Source organism: Camelus ferus, chromosome 8 (genome assembly GCF_009834535.1).
Source record: "Camelus ferus isolate YT-003-E chromosome 8, BCGSAC_Cfer_1.0, whole genome shotgun sequence".
Taxonomy (NCBI): Eukaryota; Metazoa; Chordata; class Mammalia; order Artiodactyla; family Camelidae; genus Camelus; species Camelus ferus.
This window is the reverse complement of record NC_045703.1, coordinates 63,878,735-63,902,956: the sequence shown is the minus strand read 5'-3', so window position 1 is coordinate 63,902,956 and position 24,222 is coordinate 63,878,735. Positions and strand designations below refer to the sequence as shown.

The 24,222-nt window shown below is 39.7% G+C and overlaps 1 protein-coding gene and 1 non-coding gene across 2 annotated transcripts in view; both read left to right on the top strand.

Annotated features, from left to right (window-relative positions):
- Positions 1–16,713, top strand: part of NOX3 (NADPH oxidase 3) — a 55,114-nt gene extending 38,401 nt beyond the window's left edge. Inside the window, exons 9-11 of the mRNA XM_032485434.1 lie at positions 1,773–1,919; positions 6,312–6,436; positions 16,587–16,713. Coding sequence (XP_032341325.1) covers positions 1,773–1,919; positions 6,312–6,436; positions 16,587–16,713 — 399 coding nt within the window. The remainder of the gene's footprint in view (positions 1–1,772; positions 1,920–6,311; positions 6,437–16,586) is intronic.
- Positions 16,714–23,734: 7,021 nt separating this feature from the next.
- Positions 23,735–23,841, top strand: LOC116665560. Its single transcript, XR_004322218.1, has one exon. It is a non-coding gene; the product is annotated as a U6 spliceosomal RNA (small nuclear RNA).
- Positions 23,842–24,222: the final 381 nt, after the last annotated feature.

Genomic DNA, 24,222 nt, shown 5'->3' with positions numbered 1-24,222 from the left:
AAAAGTCAAGGTGGCCCCACAGCCCACGTGGGCTCCTCCCCCGCCTTCCCGCAGACCTCGCTTCTTGCTGCTCTTCCCTCCTCACCTCCAGCCGCACCAGCCTCCCGGCTCCTCCCTGAGAGCCCCCACTCAACCCTTCCCCACCCCGTCTTCCCTCCGTCTGCAGGGCTCCTCCCCAGTCACTCAACTCTGCACGTCTTGGCTCACATGTCCGCTTTCCTTGACCCCTTGACTTCCTAGGGCAGCCCTGTTCCAGCCTGCTTTCTGTTTCTCCATGGTACCCATCACCCTCTGACATAGTCTGTATTTGGCTTGTCCACTTATCACCTTTCTTCTCCCTCTAAAATGCAGACTCCATGAAAGGAATTTTTGGTCTTTTTGGTTTGCTTTTCTAGTTCCTGAGATGAGAAGTCTTGACGTAGAGTAGACATTCAATACGTGTTCCTTGAATCAACAAGCGAGTGGGTGAACACGATCACCAGACGGAACCACTGACTTTTCAGTTTTGCAACTAAAAAGCTCCTTTTCTTAGAGGGTGGGGATGGGGGTGATTATTTTTTGTCTTGAGATGAGTATTCCAAGTGCCCTTCCATCAGCAACTGCCCAACAAATATGTAGGCTCTCATTCTTGAGAGAAGTTTTTGTCCTCACTAGCTGTTATTCCTCCTGACTGTTACCATCATAAATTCCTGCACAAACCTGGAGAGAACAGGTGAGATGTTTAGCCTTGAAACACAGTCTGTGATTTTTTTTTCCCTCATGAATTTGATCTGTTAATTAAATCTCGTCTGTAGGTCTCATTATATGATGGTGAGCTTGCAGGCCGGCTGGTGGGGACAGGGGCGAGAGAGCACTGGCTGCTGGAGGCGATGCTTCCTCGTGGAGATCGGGACCAACCCCCTTGTCCATCTTGTCAAGCAGCAGAGGTGTCTTTCTGGAGAGAGCGTGCAGGAAACAGCAGGCAGCAGCAGGGGGTAGGAGTGTGAGAAAAATAGGAGAATTAATAGACCTGCCTACTGTGGTTTCTTCTGGACACAATTACCTGAAACTCAAAGCACAAAACTAAGTCTTTATTTTAGCAAACACAAGCTACTTCTTGTCACATGTCATTTGCTAAATGCGCAGAAGTTTAAAAAAAAAAAAAAAAAGCAGAGAGAAAGAAATGTTCCTCACCGTAATTTCATTATAGCCATCAACACACAGCCACAGCCTCCACCCACCAGCTTTCTTGGACACTGAGATGTCTGGCTGAGGGAAACTTCTGGCCTGTCTAGTTTGATTCTGCAATTATCATAATCTCCACCCTCCAGAGGTTGCGGCTGGTGAAGTGGATTAGTGAACAAGCCTTTGGGGTCTCTGGAGAAGGGGGTTCAAATCCTGAGCTTAGGTCGTAAGTAAAGATGAAGGGGGTTGGCCTAATGGTTTATCCCCCTTTGGGAACAGTCAAAGGCACAGCTCGTCCTGACTGCTAACCTCGTTCCAAAGAAGCACAGCCAGGAACGTGGTGACTTGATCCTCATCCAGAGAAGCTGGCAACGACCCACAGGCTCCTGACTCTCTGAATTCACTCCGGGCCTTTTCAAACACAACGTGCATTTTTCCCAAAGAAATCACAGTGTGACTGTTTGTTCACTGGCAGAGAGAGGCATGTTATTTTGCAGAAGTGCCTGTTTGGGCTCAAATAATTTCATGAAGATAGAGTAGTCTCAAATGATCATCAGCACATTATGAAAAGAGGGACCGATCTGTTTTCTTGCCTTCTCTCTTGACAGGTGTATTTCTACTGGATTTGCCGGGACCCAAGAACTTTCGAGTGGTTTGCTGATCTCTTACTCTCGCTGGAGACACGGACGAGAGAGCAAGGGAAAGCTCACTTTCTGAGTTATCATATATTTCTTACTGGCTGGGATGAAAATCAGGTATTGTTAAGACTCTGAGAATGAGCAATATTATCTAACGCATCTCATAATATTGCAAAGAGGAGAGGAACGATTTCAATAATGAGCCACACAGTTATCTGGTTGCATCAAAGTCTTATTTTTATGTTCTTTAAAAGGAAAAGGGAATAAAATAAAACCAGATTAGCAAGAGCTCTTCAATTTATAGCAATAAAACAGCCTACGGTTATCTTGCTGAGGAATAGAAGATTGGAAAAGTGATTGGTTAGTGGAAGACAATTCCACTCTCAGAAACCCAAGAAAAATCATGTCACTGAGAGTTGCATTTGTCATTTTAGTAACATCAAGAGAATATTATGGATTGACTGTACTGTCTTGTCGAACTCCTAATTGATTGTGAGTCTATGCTTTGAGCTATTCAGAGTTAACCAGAAAAAATCCCAGGTGTTTGCATTCAACATTTGGTATTGTAAAGTATCTGAGTTCCTACAGAAAATAATTATTATGAATACATGATTTACCTGGAGATTTATTTTTCTTAAGGCATTCTGAGGAGTTGTGTGTAAGTATGTTTATTCACCTAAGATCAAAACGATCTTCTGTTGTGGCAGGTGTTCTGACGTGTAGTGTGTATTAGTGAAATATGAAAGTTGCGTTTACCAAAATAATGCATATCATAATATTGCACTGAGGTAGTAATTCAGTGTTATCGTATTGAATAATAACTATTAAATTTTAACTCTCTTTTAACTCCTCAAATATGGAAGCTAACAATGAAGAGATTACTAGGTTATGAACTTTATGTTCTAATCAGCACTTCTGTGACAGCTACTATAGATATTTACTTTAAGGAAAGCGTGTTTGAACCAAAGAGATTTGCATTAGTCACTAAGTTTACAAGTGAATTTGCTCTTGTGAGCTCCTGACTTAACTAGCTAGCTTTTCTCTCTCTTTCTGTCTGTCTCTCTCACACACACACACATACACACACACACTGTATACGTTGGCTCTAAAGGACATCACTGTAGTTTGTGCTTCTGCAAATGAATAAGACTTTGATTGAAATTCAGTAGCTAAATGATTTTTTAGGGTCTTATTTGCAGTTGGTCTTAAATATTTATTCCTCTGGGATAATTTGAAATAGAAATTTCTTGGGAACTAGGCTTGAAACATCTTAATGAATTAAATAGTGTTAGTTTTATTTTCCAAACAAACCTTTTTTTCTCATTCGAATGGGATGTTTGACGCATGAGCCATTTGGTGAAGGAAAAGCACAGCCTTTGTCTTTTGCTTTCTGGTCCTGCCCTTGCTCTTCTGCTTCTGAAGTGAATTGATCCCAACTGCCCCATGCCTAGGTCTTCCATTTGGAAGTTGCAGGACTGAGGCCCCGTTTGATTTTGTGACAACACAGCTCTGTCCCGTCTCATCCCTGCCTGGCCCAAAAGTACACTATAAGATAGACTTTTCTTCTGAATCCGAGTAAACTAAAATAGACGTGTTCTTAAATTTTGCCGTGACATGTTGGAAATTCTTTAGATGCTAAAATTTCAGGAAAAAAATAATTGGTACATGCTGTCAGTAAAGGAATCAGGAGGCTGTTTTAGAAACAGCCAATTGGGAAACTAAATTCAACAACCTCAAAGTGGCAGAATGACAAGAACAGAAGGCACAGATGGCAAAGGTATTATGAAGGGCAAATCAACAGGGTTTGGAGATTAATTGAACTGTTGGGCTGAGAAATATGGAACAAATACAATTCCAAATGTTTGAACATCAGTAATTGGTAGCTGGGCGGTACTGCTGACAGAAGTAGGGAAGTCTCTTTTTTTCTAGTCAATACCACCCAAACATCTTAGCAAATGCTTCCAGGCCCTTCCTGTCCTGACAGCACCACACTTGTTCTGTCGAATTCCCGTCATTTTCCTTTGGCACCAGAGCCACCAAACAATGCGTGTTTTCCTATCATGCCCAAGACTTTCTTGCTTTCATGTCTCCCCTGATACTGTTCCCCCTTCCCTGACATGTCACTTAAGCCCCTCTGTCCCTTCCCACTGTCTACTGCATGGAATCATCCTTTAAAGCCTGGTCCCCTCTAAGGCCTTCCCCAGTTTTCTTAGCCAAAATTGTTTGGAGCTTCACCAGAGTAACCTGTTTCCTTCTCCAGGGCACTTTGCTTCTGTCTCTAGTAAAGACGGGCGGTCTGACTCAGGTCATAGCAGCTGTGTGCATGGGCGGTCCCTCCCTCCGATGACCAGCTCCTCCCAAAGCAGAGACCTTCTCTCTTCTTTCTACCACTCCATTCAGAGCACCTGCCCGCCTGTGGAAATCACTTCACAATTGTCTGTGGGAGTAACTGGAAGTCACAAATCATTTGGGAAATTGAATGACTCATTTTTAGCTGCAATGACCAATTCAAAGGAACAGAAAGAATTCTACAAAAAAAAAAAATATATAGAATTTGAGAGGCAGGACTCTACTCAGGCAAGAAGATGAGGGCTCGGGAGAGAAAGTTTGAATCCATCTTTGTATGTTATGCTAACTGGGGCTATGACAATGGAAGCTCTTTGGGAAGTAGTGGTCCAAAAGAGAGGCAGAGAACCGAGCCTAGCGATTGAGAAGGCAGCTGCCTTTTGAGACATGAGAATATGACAAGAAAATAAAATCTAACGTTTCTTGCTTGAATCAAAAGAAGAGCCAGAGAAAAGTAGAAGAACTAGGATTTTATAATGCAGATAGAATCAAGACTGAAAGCAATGTTCAGCCATTGTGGTGGAGAAGCCAAGTAAGGCTGGATTGGTCATCAGATCTGGCACTTAGTCAAAAGAGAGTCGACGGTCTCTGCCTTCTTCTTCTGCCTGCAGCTGAAACCAGCTTCCTGTGTGGCACCAACCAGTCCTACTGTTAAGCAAGACAGCTGGGGAGATACAGCATGGCCACTCTCATCTGGAGGCCAGTACAACTCTGACCTTGAGTTCCAGTTCTGATAGGGGTGCTTCTGCCAGTTTCCAAGGTCCAATCCTCAACAACCATCTAGGTTCTTATTCCAGAACTCTCTGCCTTGATCAACCTGCCTGAGAGGGTCCTGCCCTCCTCTTGCCATTTTTCCCTCTCTTGCCTGGACCCCTGTTCCCAAACTCAATGCCTATAGTAGCTCTGTTCCATGGGGTCAGACTTGTCAATGGCAACTTCCCACAGCCTAGATTTCTGCAATTCCACCAGAGTCTTCCATCATCTACAGGCTTGTGAGGGCATGTCCATTATTCTCTGCCCACCTCCCAATCCCCAGCTGCTTTGATGAGAAGGCCAGCCAACTGGGAAGTCAGGCTTGCAGTAGGCCTCTGGGGTAAGAGTTGGGCCTGATAGGGGTGATACCCTAACTGGTCAGAGGATGTGAGCAAATGGGGCACCGAAGGGTAAAACTGGTGAGCTTAAGAGCTATGGAAGGGTCTGAGGGATGAGCACTGGGGACACAAATCCCAGAGGATAAGAAGCAAGAATTCTTTTTTTGTAATTTATTTTTTTATTATTATTTTTTATTATTTTTTGTTGAAGTACAGTCAGTTTACAGTGTTGTGTTAGCTTCTGGTATACAGCACAGTGACTCAGTTATGCATATACATATTCCTTTTCATATTCTTTTTCATTATAGGCTATTATAAGATATTGAATATAGCACTCTGTGCTATACAGTAGAACCTTGTTGTTTATCGAAGGAATCCTTCTTAATCACCGGAACTCAGCAGGGGCCGAAACAAATGACAGCAACTCGAAAAAATCATCACCAGGCATTGCTACTCCCCAGGCTCTTACTTATCCACCACCTGATACCTGGGTGCTTCCATCTAATTGGAAGGCAAGCAGTCAGCCACAGAGTTCCAAACATGCCCCTTGCTGAGCTCTGGCCACCTGTCCTGCCTGCCAGACTCAACATCTTCCCAGCACTTGAACCTGAACACTAACCGTTTCAACCCATTAGGCAGACCTGATTGTAAAGTCCAGCTTCATTCTGGGCATTTCCTATCACTTTAATCGGGCAGTGCTCTCCTCAGATCCCCAAAGGTTACTATGACATGAGTGGGAGGAGAGCTTGAGATTACTTTTTGAGACACTTGGCAGGAAAAAAAAGGAAATAGCTTAGTGCTTGCTTTCCCCTAACCCAATTTTCTGTATTACTCTCATCTTTTCAAGAAAAGCCCTCTTTCCAGGCTCATTGTTTTTGCACATCAATCATTTGGAAGGCACTTTGTTTCAGCAGTGGAATACAAAAAGATTCCCCATTAAAAACACTTGTGTATCAAATCTACAAATGAGCATCATTACTTCATCTTTTATTTAGTATTCACTTTTTTTTAAAAAAAGTTTACTTTTTTTTTTTTTTCTAAATGTCATCTGATACCACAATTTATATTTTAGGCTTTTCACATAGCTCTACACTGGGACGAAAATACTGATGTGATTACTGGATTAAAGCAGAAAACCTTCTATGGAAGACCTAACTGGAATAATGAGTTCCGGCAGGTCGCCTACAGTCACTCCAGGTAAGGTAGCTCTCTCCCCTCTGCCTGCTGGGAGCCTCCGGGGAGAGGCGCAGGCTTCGTTGCTGCTGAAATGGAAAGTTCTCGGCACAGACTAGTTAATCTGCAGTAGGGGGCATCTTGTTTAGAAATGAAACATCAACTTTAGAAAAGATGGCCGTGGGATAGTTCAGGAACCACAAGCCTCTGCTTGAGCGGCTTACAGCACCTGACAATTATCAATTACATTGAAATTTTTCACACTACAACTTCATTAAGATGGTATTTCTTAAATGCCCAATGCCTTCAAGAAATCCTGGATGAATTCTCTCATGCCAAACCATAGACTGAATCTAGCATGTCTAGGAAAATAAATAATGCAAAACCAAGTAGAGATTTGGGGTGATAGTAAGGACCCAAGTCTGGAGCCCAAGTGCTGGGGCATAAATCCCGGCTCTGCCGTCACAACTGGTTTACCTCGATCAGGTTGTTTAAGCTGCACTGACTTAGTCTTCCTCTCTGTAAACTGCAAATAATAAAACTGTTTACCTCCTAGCTTCTGTGAGAATTAAATGTATAAATACTTGCAAAGTGCCTAAAACAGTGCTCTGAGTTCAGTATGTTAGCTGCTATTATTATTATTATTGTTACTATTACTATTATTATTATTAACATTACTATTATTATCATCATTACATGATAAGTTTCAACATAGAAGAGGAAGAGCATTTGCTCTGGGACCATAAGGCAGGAGGGAAAGCTGTGCTCTCTGATTCTAGAAAATACTGGCTACATGGTCCAGAACAAGGGAATTTGTTTGAGCTTTTGGGCCCCACTGTAAAACGTGAGTGATTTTATGCATTCACAGTGTTATTTTCATAATTTTAAAAAATGTATAGTTGGTTGAAGAGCCTGGTAAAGTGCAAAGCACCATATAGTTATGGTTGTTATTGTGTATCTCCTAAATCAGTCTTTGTTTTGAAACCCCATCATCTACAGCTCTTGAAGTAGCATGCCCTAATAGTGTCTTTGTTTAAAGAATAGTTTCCATGTTTGAAGAATGATATGAAGGAAGTGAGAGAGTGTGCTACATGGACAACTGGGAAAGAGCAAAAGAGCAGCATGTGCCAAGGCTCTGAGGCAGGAGCCACCATTTCTGGCATGATCTAGGAGGCCCGCGATGTTGGAACACATGGGTTAAAAGGAAGAGTAGCAGGAGAAGGAATGTAGGAGAGATAACTGGGAAAAGTTACAGGTCATTTTATTTGGATTTAACTCTAAGAGGGGAAGCCAGCTTAAGATTTAAGCAAGAGTGACATGATGCATCAGTCTTACGTTTAATTGGATCCCTCTGCCTGCTGCGAGAGACTGGATTGTAAGGAGCCTTGGGAAGAAATGGAAAGGCCAGTGAGGAGGTGAGCGGTGGAGGTGGTGGCTTGGATGGGGGAGGTGGCAGTGGAGGTACCGAGAAGCAGCTGGATTCTAGATATTTTTTGAAGGTAGAGCTGACATCACTTGCTGTTGCACTAGATGGGAGTCATGGCCCAAACTTGACTGGAATTACCGCTGACCGAGATGAGGACAACTATAAGAGGAATGGCTGGCAGGTGTGAGATGTCAGGAGTTCAGTTTCTTGACATGTTTAGCTTTTAGATGCCTGTTATATTTCCAAGTGGAGAGACTGAGTAGGCAGATGAATGAGTCAGGAGTTCATGGGAGAAGTGCAGACAGGAGGCACACGCTTGGGAAGTGTCAGCATGTAAATTGTGTTTGGAGCCATGAAACTAGATGAGATGGAGAAAGAAGCAAGTATGTATAGATCAACAAGAGTTCCAAGAATCACAGATCGGAGGGAAGGGGAAGGTATTCTCTATTTGCAGCTACGGAGTTCAATATGTGTTATTCATCGCCATTTTATTAATCATGTCATTTAGGTCTTCTATACGACCCCTTTTCTACCCAGTTTACCAGTACTGAACCATTAAAAGTAAATTAAAATCTACTAGGGTATTTCTGACTAATTCCCTGTTTCCTGTGATTTGCCTCTTATCCTCCCATCTTCCCGCCAGTTCTGGCATTGCTGCTTTGTGGTCTTCTGTCACAGAGGTTATTGCTTCATTAAACTCTTTGTAGTTCCCTGGTATTTTTTCTGTTCTACGGAATACTTTTCTGATGAATATTGTTCATCTTTTGGTCAATCTGGCTTCTCTGTTTTACATTTTTTCTTATATTTTCTTTGTACCAGAACTATTCTGTTGTTTTTTTTTTTTTTTCCTTTAATTAATTGTCATTGACTCTGTTAGACTTCTCTGGATGAGCCATTGGAAGGTGATTTGGTGAGGCATGGAAGGAATGGCCAGGTAGCTGTACAAGGTTCCTAGCCCATCCAATTTCAGTGAATTCACTCTGACTTAAACTGTCTGTGCTCTGTGAGGCTCCCAGCCAACCTCACTAAGCCCTGTGCCCCAGGAGGCTTTGGGAGAAACCCTTGACCCGAAACAGCGTTCAGTGCCGAGGCTCTAGACTCCTGAGCACTCCATGCCAGCGTCAGCCCAGGCAAGAGACAACTGGAACTTACTCCTGACCTTGAGTGGCCCTGAGAATAAAAGATTTCTAGCAAGAAAGGCCAAGAAAAGCTTAACTTTTGGCTTCAGGGTTAAGAGGAGGACGGACTGGACCAGCCGCACTGTCTCTTCCCCACCTCAGGCTCAGCTTTAGGTGCACTCTGAGGGCCAGTCAAGTCCCGTGCAGGTGGCCTTGGGACTCTCCATTCCAGAAACCCACCTGCTTGGTTTTACTTCTTGACCTGACTCTTGCTGACACTTGGTCTAGAATCGAGTTCTGGCCATCCGTCCAAATGTGGTGCTTTGGACTCATCCCAGCTTCTGGAGCCTCAGAATTCAGTTCCTCTGGGCTCCCCACTCAACACCCAGCCCTGGTTCCAAGACTCCCAGTCTCCTCTGAGCCCTGAAAGTCACCCTTCATCTCACACCCATCCAGTACTTCTTGTCCAGAGGCAGAGACTGGATCATTTTATCTGCAGTTTCCTTTAAAAATTAGAGATAAAAAATAAAAATTGGAGATAGAAAACAAACAGAAATTTACCAGCTTTTTTTTTTTATTTGGTGCTGTTTTCTCCTTTTGGGAAAAAAAAAATCTGTTCCCCTGATAAATGTTTTAAACTCCATTTTCAGTTATCAGGGGATGAATGTTCCCACCTTGCGGGCTTTTGACGCGGACACATACATCTCAATTTTTAAGTTTTTATACATAAGACTGCTCTTTGCGCTGATTGTCCCGTATTGATGCCTCATGTTGTATTTGTTTGTTTGTGTTACACATGAAGTTTGCAGCCCAGTGGGAAGGCCTTTCAAACCAAACCATTTAATTATCTCCCTTTGCTCAGAAAGGCATGAGCCAGAAACACAGCATCAAGAGACCCAGAGTGGAACTCAGTTTGTACAGACTCTGCCCCTAAAATTATACTGCATCATGCTGAGAAGTGAGTCTGTCTGATTTTGCAGGGGGAGAGGAGTAGAGAACAGTTGGAAGATGGGAAAACCATACAGCTGTCACTTCTCTCATCGCTCTTATGAGGAGTGTGTTCATCCCTTTTCAAAAGCCATCATCAAAGTGTAGTACATGCCTGTACTGAAAGCCTGACTGAATTTTTTAGCACAGTATCTTTGGAACCTCTTGCTTCCTGCTGGATGGCTTCATCTCTTCCAGAGTAGAAGAGTAACCCCCCCAAGGTTTGGATGTCACTGAATCCAGCCTCCACATCATACTTCCTAGCCCCTAATTTAAAAAATAGTATGTTTGTAATAGCCTTGGACTCTAGAACATTGCAATTTGTTTTCTAGCTTCAACCATCATTGTAATTATTAATAGATGCATGTAGGCAAAGATCAATTACCATTTTATCCATGTGATGCCAGATGCGAGGGAAAAGGCAAGTCACCGGCAAAGATCTGAGCACTGTTCTTCCAAAAGACTTTTTAAATGACCTCCTTAAAATAATTTTGTTTTCTGCTGGGTAAAGGAAGATTTATGTTTAATGAAGCTTTTAATGAAGAAATCGGGGAAAGAGAATGCCAATAGAATCTAATTTTTAAATACGAAAATCTAATATTGAGAAGTATTTCAATATCCTGGCCTTTGTCCAGATATAAATAAAACACACAATTCAATTATTGTTCTGCACAAAGGACAAAGTCACATTAATTTTCCTCAAGATGGTTATTAAAGAGATAAACAGTATGTTTTCCCCTGATTATGTCAAGGATTTGTTTGTTCCCAAGCCTTCTTGGCTGCTTTTACAAGACAGGTCGGTCCTGTTATTAGCTCTTCTTTTTTGGCAAAGGTGAGCCAGGAAAGAATTGATGGATTTGTTCATGGCCTCAGAAAAGGTTCTTTGTTCTTGAGGGTCTTTGAAGTAGGCTCTCAACCATTTCTATTCATCAGCGCGAAGCCAAGGATTCTTAGGGCTTACTCTTTTAACGACGTTTACCTGTTCACTTAAAGTAGGAGTTTGTTCTTGTTCTCAGAAGAAGGAGTTAAATCAAAAGACTAAAAGGAAGAGGGGCAAAAACATTTTCTTTTTTTTTGCAGAACATGAAAAACAGCACCAAAAATAAAGCTTGAAGGGAAGCAGATCAAAGAGAATCATGAAAGCTATAAAGGAACCAGAAAATTGCAAAAATAACAGTAATAGAGAAAGAAATTGATGCACATCAAAATGAATACGAATAAGGAAAGAGGAAGAAAAAATTTAAAAGAGATCAAAGACTGAGAGTAGCAAGTAAGAAAGGGTATTCTGCTGTTTTTATTTGCAATTAATTTTTGTAATTGTCTCAGCTGTATTGCAAAAACATAAGCATAGTTTTAAAAGAAGATCAACAAATGCTAAGCAGATATATAAAAAGTAAATCTTTTATTGATTCAGCCAAACGGATGTGCATGTGACAATTGTTGTATATTGCTCAAGTTAGACAAGCACTAACATTTACTCCAAACACAAAAACAATGGCTATTATTCTCCCAATTAAAATATAATAGATTAATTAAATACATGCATTGATATCCATGTCTTACTAACCTTTAGAAATGTGTATCTTATACAAAAATGAAAGCTGTATTTCATTTTTTTAAACGTTTTCAATATGCTCCCAAGCTTAAGGCAAATGTTCAGAAAAATCAGGAAATCATTTCCAAAAAGGTAGACAGAATGAAAATAAATACATCTTTGTTACATCCAGTTACTTTTTTGGTAAACACGCGTTGGGCATGCAGTCAGCCTTCTGAATGTGTGGATCAGTTATTCTTAATTAATTGAATAAAGTGATATTCCATAATACTTCAATCTTTGATCTTACGTTTCACATAGTATTTATCATTTGCCACTTTTGACTCATCTACTAGTAACTTCACCATGCCTTATAGGCATAAAACTTTATGTAATTAATTCCCATAAAAAGTTTGAAGGTTTGGCCATTTTTTTCTTAACTTCAGTAGAAGTGTTTCTTTTATCTTGAAGGAAAAATGCAAAGACTGGAAGAGTACTATCATTTGTCAGAACAGTACAACCCAACCCAGGAGCACAGGAAGGGACTGACTTACCATACAATTGTAAGCTTCTAATCCCGTGCTACGTGGATGTATTTTAGACTGCCCATTGTTTTCAGAAATGTAAAAATACCTTATACTAAATTGAGTAAATGTGTCCATCTGGAACCACATTTGCTTGTGTGCACTCCCTCCAGTTCTCATTTGTATGTGCATATGTGCAAAATGTTTTTAAATGATCTTTTAAGAAATTACCATTCTGATTATAGCACACAAGTCTGCCTATCTAACAGGGTATCCTAAACATTCCTTAGTTGACTAAATTGTTCAGAATACTCAAAGGAACAGACTTAAGTGGAAATCCCACACATGATAAATGATAGCTTCACGAGAACAATAAAACCACCATAAACTTAGGGCTGGAGTACTGTTAGCATACTTAAATAGGACCTTTGCACCAGAGGACATCCAGGCCTCCAGTTATAATCAAGGGAAGGTTCAACGAAAATTCCTGGCAGTATTCCATCTGCAGTAGGTGGGATCAGGGAGCAAGTGACCACAGGGTGTATTTATCACTATTCTGCAAATTTTCTTTGCTGATACTACGTATCAAGTCATTAGGTATGGCAAAAATATTAGGATATTTCTGTGTGAAGGTGTATAGACTTCAGTGTTTTATCAGAAAGGGGGAGGCGACAAGATTGGAAGAAAAATGGCGCTACCCTTGCCAGGGATCCAATGCTGTAAGTCAGCTGCCTTCACTTCTCTCTCCTAGTTGACCATGACGTCCTCAAGGGCGGCAGCTTTCTCTCTGCTCCTCAGAGCCAAGCACAGTAACCAGCGTCAGCAGGTGAAGGGGCAATGAGAAAGATGAGGGAGCTGGGACAAGAGTGCTAACTCTTGCCAAAGATGGAGTCGGCAGGAAGAGCGAGAGAAGTGTGTCTCAGCCGTGAGCAAGTGCTGTAGGGACGTCCGTAGCCCCCAGTGAACTGAGTCATTAGGACCCAGAGAGAAGTCCCAGAGCAGGCTGCTGCAAATCAAATGGGAGATGGGTTTAAAAAAAAAAAAAAAAAAAAAAAAAAAAGGCCAACACAATGCTCATCTGTGGTTACGGGGGAAAAAAGAAAGGTGTTATACAACATGTAATTATGCGATGAATCATTTGGCAGCGTTTCTAATGAAACTCATTCTCTAGAAAAGATTAACCCAAAGTGGTGTCCATTGTCTGATACCGAGTTCGTCGCCCTCGTGGTCCTCTTTCTAAGCCTCCATAAATCCACGGGAAGCTTCTGTTTATCGATTTTATTTGCAGAGTGCACTCAGGGCATAAAGTAATTTGATTTTTTTTAAATGGGGTTTAGGGTCTGCCCCTACAGGGTTATAACTTACCAAGCATAAAAGCCAACACATAAAAACAAACATACGATTGAAAGAGAGCAGGGCTCAAGGCAGCCAAAGCTGGGAATCCAGCAGGATGTGGGATTACTCCCGGGCACAAGCGCTCTCCCGTGTATCTGCCGGGCGGACTGTCCTCTGGGGGTGACATTTTGGCTGCCTTTCATGCATGGCATCGCTGAACTGTTTTGAAAAATGCATCAACCCCACAGAAAAGCACAATAGTTATTTAGCAAATAAGAAGGGGATGGGAGGATGTTCTTTATTGTTTATCAGAGCTAAAAATAATGCTGTTAATGTTAACCGTCTTTGGAGCCTGGGTAAAATTTGTCCTTTTCTCATGAAAGGCAGCAGCTCGGACCTGATCGATGCCGTTCATGTTGTCCCTGAGCCAACTCTTCCCGTGTGTGCAAACTCTGCAGCTTGCAGGCTGTAAACTGAAGAAGAATGCCGTGTGTTTTTAGACTTCTTTTACAGAGAATCTTTTTTTTTTCATTCTGAGAAATTGTGGGTAATTAAACTTTATAGAAGAATTTTTTTCTTTACCAACCCCATTAGGGTTCTGTTGCACTTGTCCATGGCCTCATAAAAGAAAAAAAAAATGCTGTCACATCTGTGCCTTAACCACTTTGTGGGGATTCTCAGCTCCATGCTTCACTGCAAGCATTTGTGATGAGAAATCTCTGTACTTGAAATCACAAATGCCGAGGAGGGTAAGCAAGGCAAGCGAAAGAATGCCGAGTGTGGGGACAGAAGTGCTCGGAGAGCTAGGGAAGGACTGGCCTTTCTGCCTTAGTGAAGGGTAGATCATGAATAACCTTTGTGAGACTTTTTGGTGATTGCATAACCATGAGAGCTACATAAATACAGAAAAGTGTGTACTTAGCTGTGCCGTGTAATAGCCACAACTTCAAAAGAGGCAGGGTAGCTGGGAACTGCTGGGGACACCAGTAGTACCCCGGGCAGCCAGCAATCAGAATCATTTGAAATGGAGTCTTAAAGGCAGAGCATCAAAGAGCATCTTCATGATCTGCAAACAGCCACAGTGGCTGCAAACGAAAGGGCAATCTTAGCCTGCTGGGGACGGGCCAGTGGGCAATCTCTTTGGTGACACCTGCACTAATGGAAAAATATCACCACGCGTAACAGTGTCTTTGAACATAGATGCAAGGATGCCTCAGGGCATCAGACTCTTCACTGGGAAGGGTTTTGCCTGGCCCATCTATCATTCAAAGTGTTTCAGTCCAGAACTCAAAAAACCTAGTGCAAGAGTGCTAATCCGGGAGGTCTGTGATCATTACTGGGTTAACAGCCAACATCACGTCTTCTGGTCAACTTTGTGGAGCAAGCAGACATCATGTAGGACACAATGTAAGCTCGCTGTTCCCAAGAACACACCAGTGTGCCAAGGACAGGGCGGAAGGCTGTGTCTGCTAAGACTGGTCTAACCTTCACAGAGGTGCTAGAAGTTTGGTACAAGAACTGCCCTCATGGATCGCTAAGGCAAGGGGGGGCTTTGAGGAGGTAATTAACATGCCCTAAGTTTCCTAGCAACCAAGTGGGGGAGCCAACAGCACTCTTAACCGTGGGCTGATATTTCCATAAACACCTTTAAATTGCTTCATTAAGTCATAAACTCATGTTTTTTCAGTGGGAAGTATTTTCTGGAAAAGTATTTTCTCAAATTTAGCCATGAGAATGATGTCTTTAAAAATAGTACTTACACATTTTAAACATATTGTCATTTACAAATGAATCCACTTGATAAGTTTCTTTGAAGCTAGAGTTTGAAATGTCATTGAACCATCAATTTCTACCATGGATATTATGGTTTGGGAACACATAATTAAATATGGATACAATACATGGCAAAGAACCATGTTAATATGCAAGCTAAGGAGAATGAGGCTATAGAGGCACGCTCCCCGCCTCCCAACAAAAGCAGAATGAGGAAGGAAAGGTGGTGTAGCAAGCTGATCCTCAGTTCTGAGGAATTTCTCCAAGACAGTGTTTGTCAAAATGTGGTTCATAAGACCATGTGCTTTAATGTCATCTGGGGGCCTTGCTAAAAATGCATTCCTTGGATTCAAGCCTGGGACTCTATGTTTTAATAATCTGCCTAGATAATTTTATGCACAGCAAAGTGTGAGAACTAGACTAAAGTAACTAATTAAGCTTGTGCCAGAGATTGGAAAAATGCTGCAAGAAACAGTACAACACAAGATAAGGGAAGACATGGTCTCTCTAAGTCCCTATAGAGACCCGCCCCTCCCAATTTCCAGAGACAACCTAGTTCTCACACTTTGCTGTGCACTGATTCATTGTTTGTATTATAAGCAGAGCTGGCAGTTGTGTTTACAAGGGATTTGAGCAGCCCCAGGGCAGTCACTATATGCAAAAACACCTCTTCAACACAGTTTTCTGAAATGCCATCATTAGAGATGACAACTTTGGGGTGACTTCATTTCCAGCAATATGATTTTCCTTTCCAACTCTTCTTTTTGACCTTCTTTAAAAACCAAATTAACTCCAACAGGAGAAATAAACTAAGTTGCTATGACTTTTGTATACATGTTTTTATCTGTGAAAAGGCAGGGTTGAATAATAGGAATCACTAACACTTTTAAAACCGTTTTGGATGCATTATCTCATTTTGCTTTGGATAAAACATACAATGTAGTCATCATTATCTTGGTTTTACACATGCGGAGATTGAGGTCCAGAGTCTTACTCAAGACCACGCAGATAATAACAGCAGAGCCATTTATTCATCCCTTCAACAGACGTGTTGATTGTCTGCTGGATGCTGGATACTATTCCTTACGGTAGGAAACAGACCAGGTCCCTGCTCTCGGGGAGCTTACATTCTAATCACCAGTCCAAGAGGACATTAATCAAGGTCACCTGACCAAAACTCCAGGCACTATCACCTCTGTATCAAAACGCCCTTGCCAGTCATGATGGCCCCTGGCAGCCTCAGTCTTCTTGGTACCACTTACCTATGCAATGCAGGGCATAACAGGACTCTGCAGACCTGTGAGAGAGCCTGGTGCTGAAGATAGAAGAGCATCCAAGAAAAAGGAAAGTGGGTGGAGAAAAATCAATACATAAAGTCACAACCACAGCCACTCACTCACTGCATCATTCTGTCTTGGCTTCTGGTCCACATCTCTCCCGTGTAACACATTCTCTCCTTTTCTTACCTCTACTGCAGCAGCGACATTGGCGTGTTCTTCTGTGGACCCAAAGCTCTCTCAAAGATAATTCAAAGAATGTGCCGTCTATATTCATCAGCCGACCCCAGGGGGGTTCATTTTTATTACAACAAAGAAAGCTTCTAGACTCTGGAGAAAAAAAAAAATCCGTGCATATATTATGTAAGTGGCTACAATCACATAGGTTAGAAGTCGGGAAGCTTTTCCTATAAAGGGCAAAACTGTAATTATTTTAGATTTTGTGGACTGTCTGGTCTCAGCTCTGCTACTGCAATCACTCAAGTAGCCACCATCCCTCAACAAATGAGCATGGCTGTGTTCCAGTAAAACTTTATTTGTGGACCCTGAAATCAAACTTACTATAATTTTCTTCTGTCATGAAATATTCCTCTTTTGACTTGGTTTCAACAATTTAAAAATGTAAGTCATTTTTAGCTCATGGATTGTCCAAAACACAGGTGGCAGGCCAGACCTGGCCTGTGGGAGGTAGTCTGTTGACCCCTGACGTAGGTCATCTTTCCCAAGACTGTTTTCATGCTTAATGGTGCACCCAGTATGGCAACTGGCAGTGACTGCGTGGCTTGTAGCCTCCTTTAGAAATTATTTCAAATTTCATCTCCCTGATGGCAGAGACATCTGCCTTATATCCAAACCTGATCTTTTCTGCTTTAAACTTAAGCTCCTTTGTGCTTTTTTTTCATCCTCCATAGATCTGAGCAATCACCAATGGGGGTTATCTTTCACAAATAGCCTTTGTATACTTGACGATAAACTCTGCCTTTCCCCATCCCTTTTCTAGTCCAAACAATACTGAACTCTTAACTTTTCAGCCTAGGATATATATCCTAGCACTTCCATCATTCTTGTTGCTCATCTTCAAATCCATTTTCATTTCTTCACATCCTTTTAAAATGTGTTGACTAAAATGAGACATAGTGTTCCAATCAAAGCATGACTAGCAGTCGGGAGAAGAGTGATTTTTTTAGATCTTGTATGCCATATGCTTTTCAATGCAACTAAATTCTGTGTTTGCCTCTTTCTTTCCTTTCTTCCACATTTCTTTCTCACTCTCTTTTAACAAGTACTTTTTATTACTGTCACATTTTGACCTATGATCATCTTGACACTTGGACCCCAACTCAACTTCTGCCCTACAAACATACTGGGATTTTTTTTTAATATATATACCACCATTGAGTCTGTCTTTCCATATCATGCAGTTGTTTTATCCCTACATTGTTCACAAAGTATTCGTCATACCTTATAGTTTTCTCTACGGCTATTGATTATTTTTTTAGATTCTTTCTAGTATTTCAAGATTGTTTTAAAGTCTAGCACCAGAGACTTATACTAGTATGTAACTCAGTCATATCTATAGATTTATTTAGTGATATCTCAAATCTTTTGTTTAGATTTTCAATCAAGTTATCAAATGCAAAGAACTCCACCACGAATCCTCGCAATTGTGTGTTAATATGAGCACCCAGGTGGGAATATATTCATGATAACTAGCCACTGAGAACAGTGCAGCTCACCATACTTTCTTAGCTTAAAAATAAGATGTCATATACAATAAAACAAAAGGATTTATTGAAGTTAAAACAGCTTGTGTTTTATAAATGCTTCTTATCTTTGTAGACTGCTGTTCTCCCATGGAACAGAATTCAATTGGTCTGACATGATTTGTTTTTACCAAGTCAGGCAACCACTTAAGCTCTTTCATGTGTTTCTAAATTATAAACTGATCACTTATTATACTTTCTCCTCAGGTATTAATGTTGATTCTATAATTTCTAGGTTATATATCCAAATATATTCTAGGAAAAAGTTGAATCTATTCCCCAATGTCTTAAAAATTATTTTTACTAATCTGCACTGGAATTTCTCAGTATCTTTAAGTATTTCTTGGTGACTATCATTCAAACTCTACTAATTTTAATATACCCAATCTTTCTGTATATCTATTTCCCCATTTAAATCGACTCAGCTTTTACAACTAGAACTTTCTGTAGTCAAATGTATATGTCAAATCTTTAGCAGGAAAATTAGATATAGTAAAAGATTTTCTCTTCATCATATTCAATTATTACTTTCTTTCCCTGTCTCTTTGAAAATAAAATGCACTCTCTGATCAGCTAATTTTGTCTAGTAAGTTAGAGTATATTTATCATTAAAAATAGATTCCAATCTCTGTATATTTCTCTTAATTTTGTCATAAACTTAAAATTGTTCTAAAAAAATAAAGTGGTATTTTTTAGAACAGATTTTGCTGTATTTTTTTTTAAAAATCTCTGTTGTTTGCATCCCTTTTTATTTTGAACTTTAGGCTACTTTCCTACATATTATGTAGAATCTGACCTCTCTAGATAGAAAAAAAAAAAATCAGTAGATTTCTTTAGTACAGAATAGCCAAATAGAAAATGGAGATTTTTTTAAAAAGGAAATAGTCCATTCAAAATAGAAAAAAAATACATAGCAAACCTATAAATTTATTTAACAAGAATTATGCAAGATGAAGTGATCATGAAAAAAACATTTACAGAGAAACATTTTTAAATGGGTGGAAGTACCATGTTCCTAAATAGGAATATTAAACATACTAAAAATATTGATTTGTTCCAAATTAATTAATAGATTAAATAAAATCCTGTCACAATTTAAATTTTCTTTAGAACATTTTGAAGCAGTAGACATGCTAAAGTTTACCTAGGAGAATACATAAGAAAGAGAAGCAAAAAAATAAAAGCAAAAAAGAAAAGAAAAAAAAACAAAAGGTAAGAAAGAAAAGAAGACAGGAAAGAAAGAAGAAAACAGAAACAGAACAGAACAGAAAGCAAGAGAAAGAGAAAGAAAATTCAACATCCAGAAGCATCATCGTAAAACAGGACACCCTAAAGTACCGGAGAGAGAAAGTTACGTTACCTACAGACAAACAACAATAAATTTGACAGCTGCCTTCTCAGAAGCATCAGTAGAGACCAGATGATAATGAAATAATATCTTCAAAGTGCTGAAGAAACGTAACTATCAGTTGAGAATTTTGTGCTCGGTGAAATTATTAGTCAAAAGTGAAGGCAAAATACAGACATTTTCAAGCAAAAGAAAACCCTGAAATGTATCTCCCTTACTGAAACAACTACAAAAGGATAGATTTGAGGAAGATGGAAATTCAATGAGTGAGATCCAAGAAGCAGTGGTGAGCAAAGATGTTGAGAAATATTTGTCAAACTCTCTAAGCATTGGCTGTAAAAGAAATAAATGATTATTTCAGAAGGAATATTTTTTAAAAAGCAAAACTAAAATATTAGACAAAGGCAATATGGAAAATGGGGTGGTGACACTAGAATAAAAAGATTCCAAGGTCCATGTAGTATTTATTGCTCAGGAGGATAAAAGAAATCTTGATTACATGAAGCCTTTTACTGAGTTCTATAAGTAACTTTAAAAAGGATAACCTTAAACGGATTCCCTGTTCACCACCATTCCTTGCAACATAACTTCTCTATTCCTGAGTTTCCATTCAGCCTAAACTACTAATTTGTTGAATTAATTGTCAGGCAATATGTTTTAGGAAGGGCTCATGAGTGTGGTAGTCCCTGACCTAGTTCATATTTGAGAATGTCAGTCTGTTGCTTTTTCACTCAACTGAGAGTTGGCTGTATACAGTGTTCTTAGACCATATTTTTTTTCCCAGAGCTTTGCAGATACTACTCCAGTGTTTTCTGACATCTAACACTGCTGCAGGAAAGTATGAGCCAATTTCATTCTTTACCCCTTGTAAATAAGTCACCTTTTTTCCTAGATGCCTAAGTAATTCTTCTTTATCTTTGACATTCATAACTTCTGGATTTTGAATATTGATTTTTCCTGTATTACAGTGAGTTTTCTTGAACTTTTCTTTCATTTCAGGAAATTTTTCTTGTATTAGGTCTTTGAATACACTTTTATTTCCTTTGTCTTCTTATTTCAGAGATGTCAGTTATCTTTATATTGGATCTTTTTTCTTGTATATTAATTTTTCAAATTACTTTAATCTCATTGTCCCCTTAATTTATTTGTGGCTTCTCCTATTTTCTTACTGGTCCACAAGCTCCTTCTGAAACCCTTAGTGGAATAAATGTTTCGGAATTCAAAATTATTTCATATTGTAAAAAATAAATGTATATTCCATATATTGCATCAAACTCCAGTAGAATCAGGGGCAGCATCCAGTCCTCAAAAGTTTTAATGTTTTTTTCAATGTAAAGTATAAATATAAATATTCAAATTAAATGGGATAAATAAATATTAAAAATAACTTCATCTCTGTTCAGGACAGATTATGCTGCAAGTAGATTATCAAGAAAAACCCTCTCAAATTCTTCACTTTTTTTATATTTTACAATTTCAGTTTAGGGAGAGATTATGGACTTGGAATACAGCTTTCAGTAGTAAACCTTAGTGTTTACCATTTTTTAATTAGTTCCATAAAGATGCTGCTTTAAACCCTGAATTGTTACCTTAGAACTGCATTATCCCTGTTGATCTCATTTTGTTGTTTTATAATTTTGTCTTTTTTCTCTATCTTACTAACTTAATGTGCTCATTAAGTTCTCCATTACGTGAAGCAGTATTGAGGAATTATCTGAGTTACCGTTTTTACTTGATTGGGTTAATTCATTCTCATGGTTGTTTCCTCTTTGTTCTTGTACTAACTCTGTGTAGTTGCTATGCTCCTTGTATTTTCCTTGTTCATGTTAGATGACTCTGTCCAGACATTTTATTGGTTCTTCCATATTGTGAATAATTTCTTGGATTTTTTTCCATGCCGTCTCTAAAACCATGTTTCTCTCTCTCTGCCTCTTTCTCTTATAATAACTGTACTGAGATACAATTCACAACCATAAAATTAACCCATTTTAAGTGTTCTAGTCAATTTTTACGTACATATTTACAGTGTTGTGCAAGCATTACCACAATCAATTTTATTTTTATTGAAGTATAGTCGATTTACAATGTTGTGTTAGTTTCTGGTGTACACCACAATCATTTTTAGAGCAGCTTTACTCTTACAAAAGAAAACCCACATCAGTTAGCAGTCACTGTGCAGAATGCACACTGTACATTCATGTACAGGTTTTTGTGTGAATCATGTTTTCTTCTCTAAAGCTTGGTTCAGCCTTTTCTGTCATCTGAGAGGACAACAGCCAGGACGGAGCAGTGTGTAAGAGAAGAAGGAAGCTCAGCCTGGGTGGCGTGCACACTGTCCTGGATTGCCTGCGCTCCATTTTATCTTCTGAAATTCTACTGTATGCCTCGTATCTTGGTTCACTCCAACTAATTGGGCAGGGGAGTGAGAACATAATGCATTCTGTGAGGAAAGACTCCCAGGATTTAGACCCCTTCTCCCAATTAAGTGTGAAGCTTGGATCTGTCTCGTCCAACAGAGAAAGTCAGCTTTGTTGATTTCTCTCCTTATTCATTCATAACTTCCTAGCAGAAGAGGAAAAAGATATCCTCTCTCTTCACTTCTTTCCAGAAAGAGCATTTGTGACTCACAAGTGGGACTTCAGACGAGCAGAGTGAGGTAGGAGCCAGGTCAGACTGCTGGTCGCCTTTCTGCTCCAGAATCTTCTGTTCCTTTTCTTATGCACAAGATTTTTAAATTTCTTAGATTAGATTTGTCCTTTATTTTGTCTGTTGGTGAGTATGCGTGTGTCTGTTGCAGTATTAATCAACTCTCCATGGTTGAATGTCTACAATATTCTCTCTTAACACACTCCAGTCGGATTGTTTTCTTCACAACTATAACTATTTTCAAGGTACATTCCTCCAGGAAGTGAAATTCAATCCCATTTTATTGTTAGCAGCAACTTAAACAGTTGACTATGTCTCCCTTCTTTTGACTTTGGTGATATAACAGTCTCTTAGTTTTCTTCCCTAGCTCCTCTGTCCAACTTTAAAATGTTGGTGTGTCCTAGGACTTGATCATGGTTCTTGTCTTTTTCCGTCCACCCTCTCCCCTTGACTAATATCATACATTCCTATGGCTTTGAACACCATCTGTCAGCTGATGAGTTCCACATTTAGAACTCCAGCATAGACATCTCCTCTGGATTGCAGTCTAATATATCCAACTGCCTGCTCCACCATTGGAAGTATAATAAGCATCTCAAATTTTTCATACTCAAAACCAAACTCTTTATTTTTCTTCTTATAAACCTGCTCTTCCTCCTTTTTTTTTTTTTTTTTTTTTTTTTTGGTTTCAGTTAATTCCACCATCATCTACCAAAATACCTACACTAAAAACACTAAACACATCTGAGTCATCTTTAATTCTTCTCTTTGTCTCATAATGCTCTCAAATCCTTATCCCAAACCCCTGTTTCGTCATCTTATATCTTCCACTTTTCCCTAAAAACATTTCAGGAAAACATCCTTCGTGCTTTTGGGACCTCAAATATGTACAGTAGAAATTTCCAGGTTAAAGCTTAGGTGTAGTCCAACTTCAGGCAATCCGTCCATACTTAGCAAGCAAAGCCGAGTCATGCTGTTGGCACAAATGAAGCCCTGCTCCTCAGGTGAACCAGTCTTTCCCTTCGCTAAGAGGTGGGTGGCATCCTCGCCGTGCATCTCAGTCTACATGCGTCACCTCATCACCAAGCGATGTAGAGTGTCTCCTTAGGTATCTATCAGCCGTTATCATCTGCGGCTTTTTTCTCTTCTCTTTTCTTCAGTTCATAAATAGTTCTCCTGATCAATTTTCATAAGAATTCTGCATCCCTCTAAGTTACCTTTTCCCAGTTCTCTCCTCAGACCAAACAGAAAAAAAGCTGCTTTAAGAACTCTTTATCAAGTCCACACACCTTCAAATGATTACAGAACCTTCTGATTGATCTTAAAGAAAACAGCTCAATAATGATCTCATCTCAATTTACTAATTTAATTAAGTCATCTGCCAACCAAGGAAAGGACCAGCACCCTTACATTTTTTATAGGATAATCTTTGCCACACACACACACCCCGAATCTCTAGCCAACTTACCTCAAAATTCAAAGTTATTTATTTTTTAATGTTTGGAAGCATAGAAACAATGTATAGTATCAATAGATAATTCTGCCAACTATACCAATATATAATACAAGCAAAATATATGAAACCTTTACAGGGCTCACTTCGGCAGCACATACACTAATATTGGAACAATACAGAAAAGATTAGCATGGCCCCTGAGCACGGATGACACGCAAATTCGTGAAGTATTCCATATTTTTTGACAGACATATGCAGAATAGATAAACAAGATTATACTGTATAGCACAGGGAAATATATACATGATCTTGTGGTAGCTCATGGTGAAAAAGAATTGTGATGATGAATAAAAGTATGTTCATGTATAACTGAAAAATTGTGCTCTACACTGGAAATTGACACAACATTGTAAGCTGACTATAACTCAATAAAATAATTAATTAAATAAAATTTAAAAATAAAAACCTTTACAAAGAAAATGATAAAACTCTCTATAACAATCCTGCTTGCACTCACATGAGCAGAGGTGTTACTCCTTTGCTGCCCCACCCTCACCTTGAGACCAAGGGCTGGAGACCTGTCAACTATTCTCTCTTTATAGGAAACAAATATCTAGAAAAGT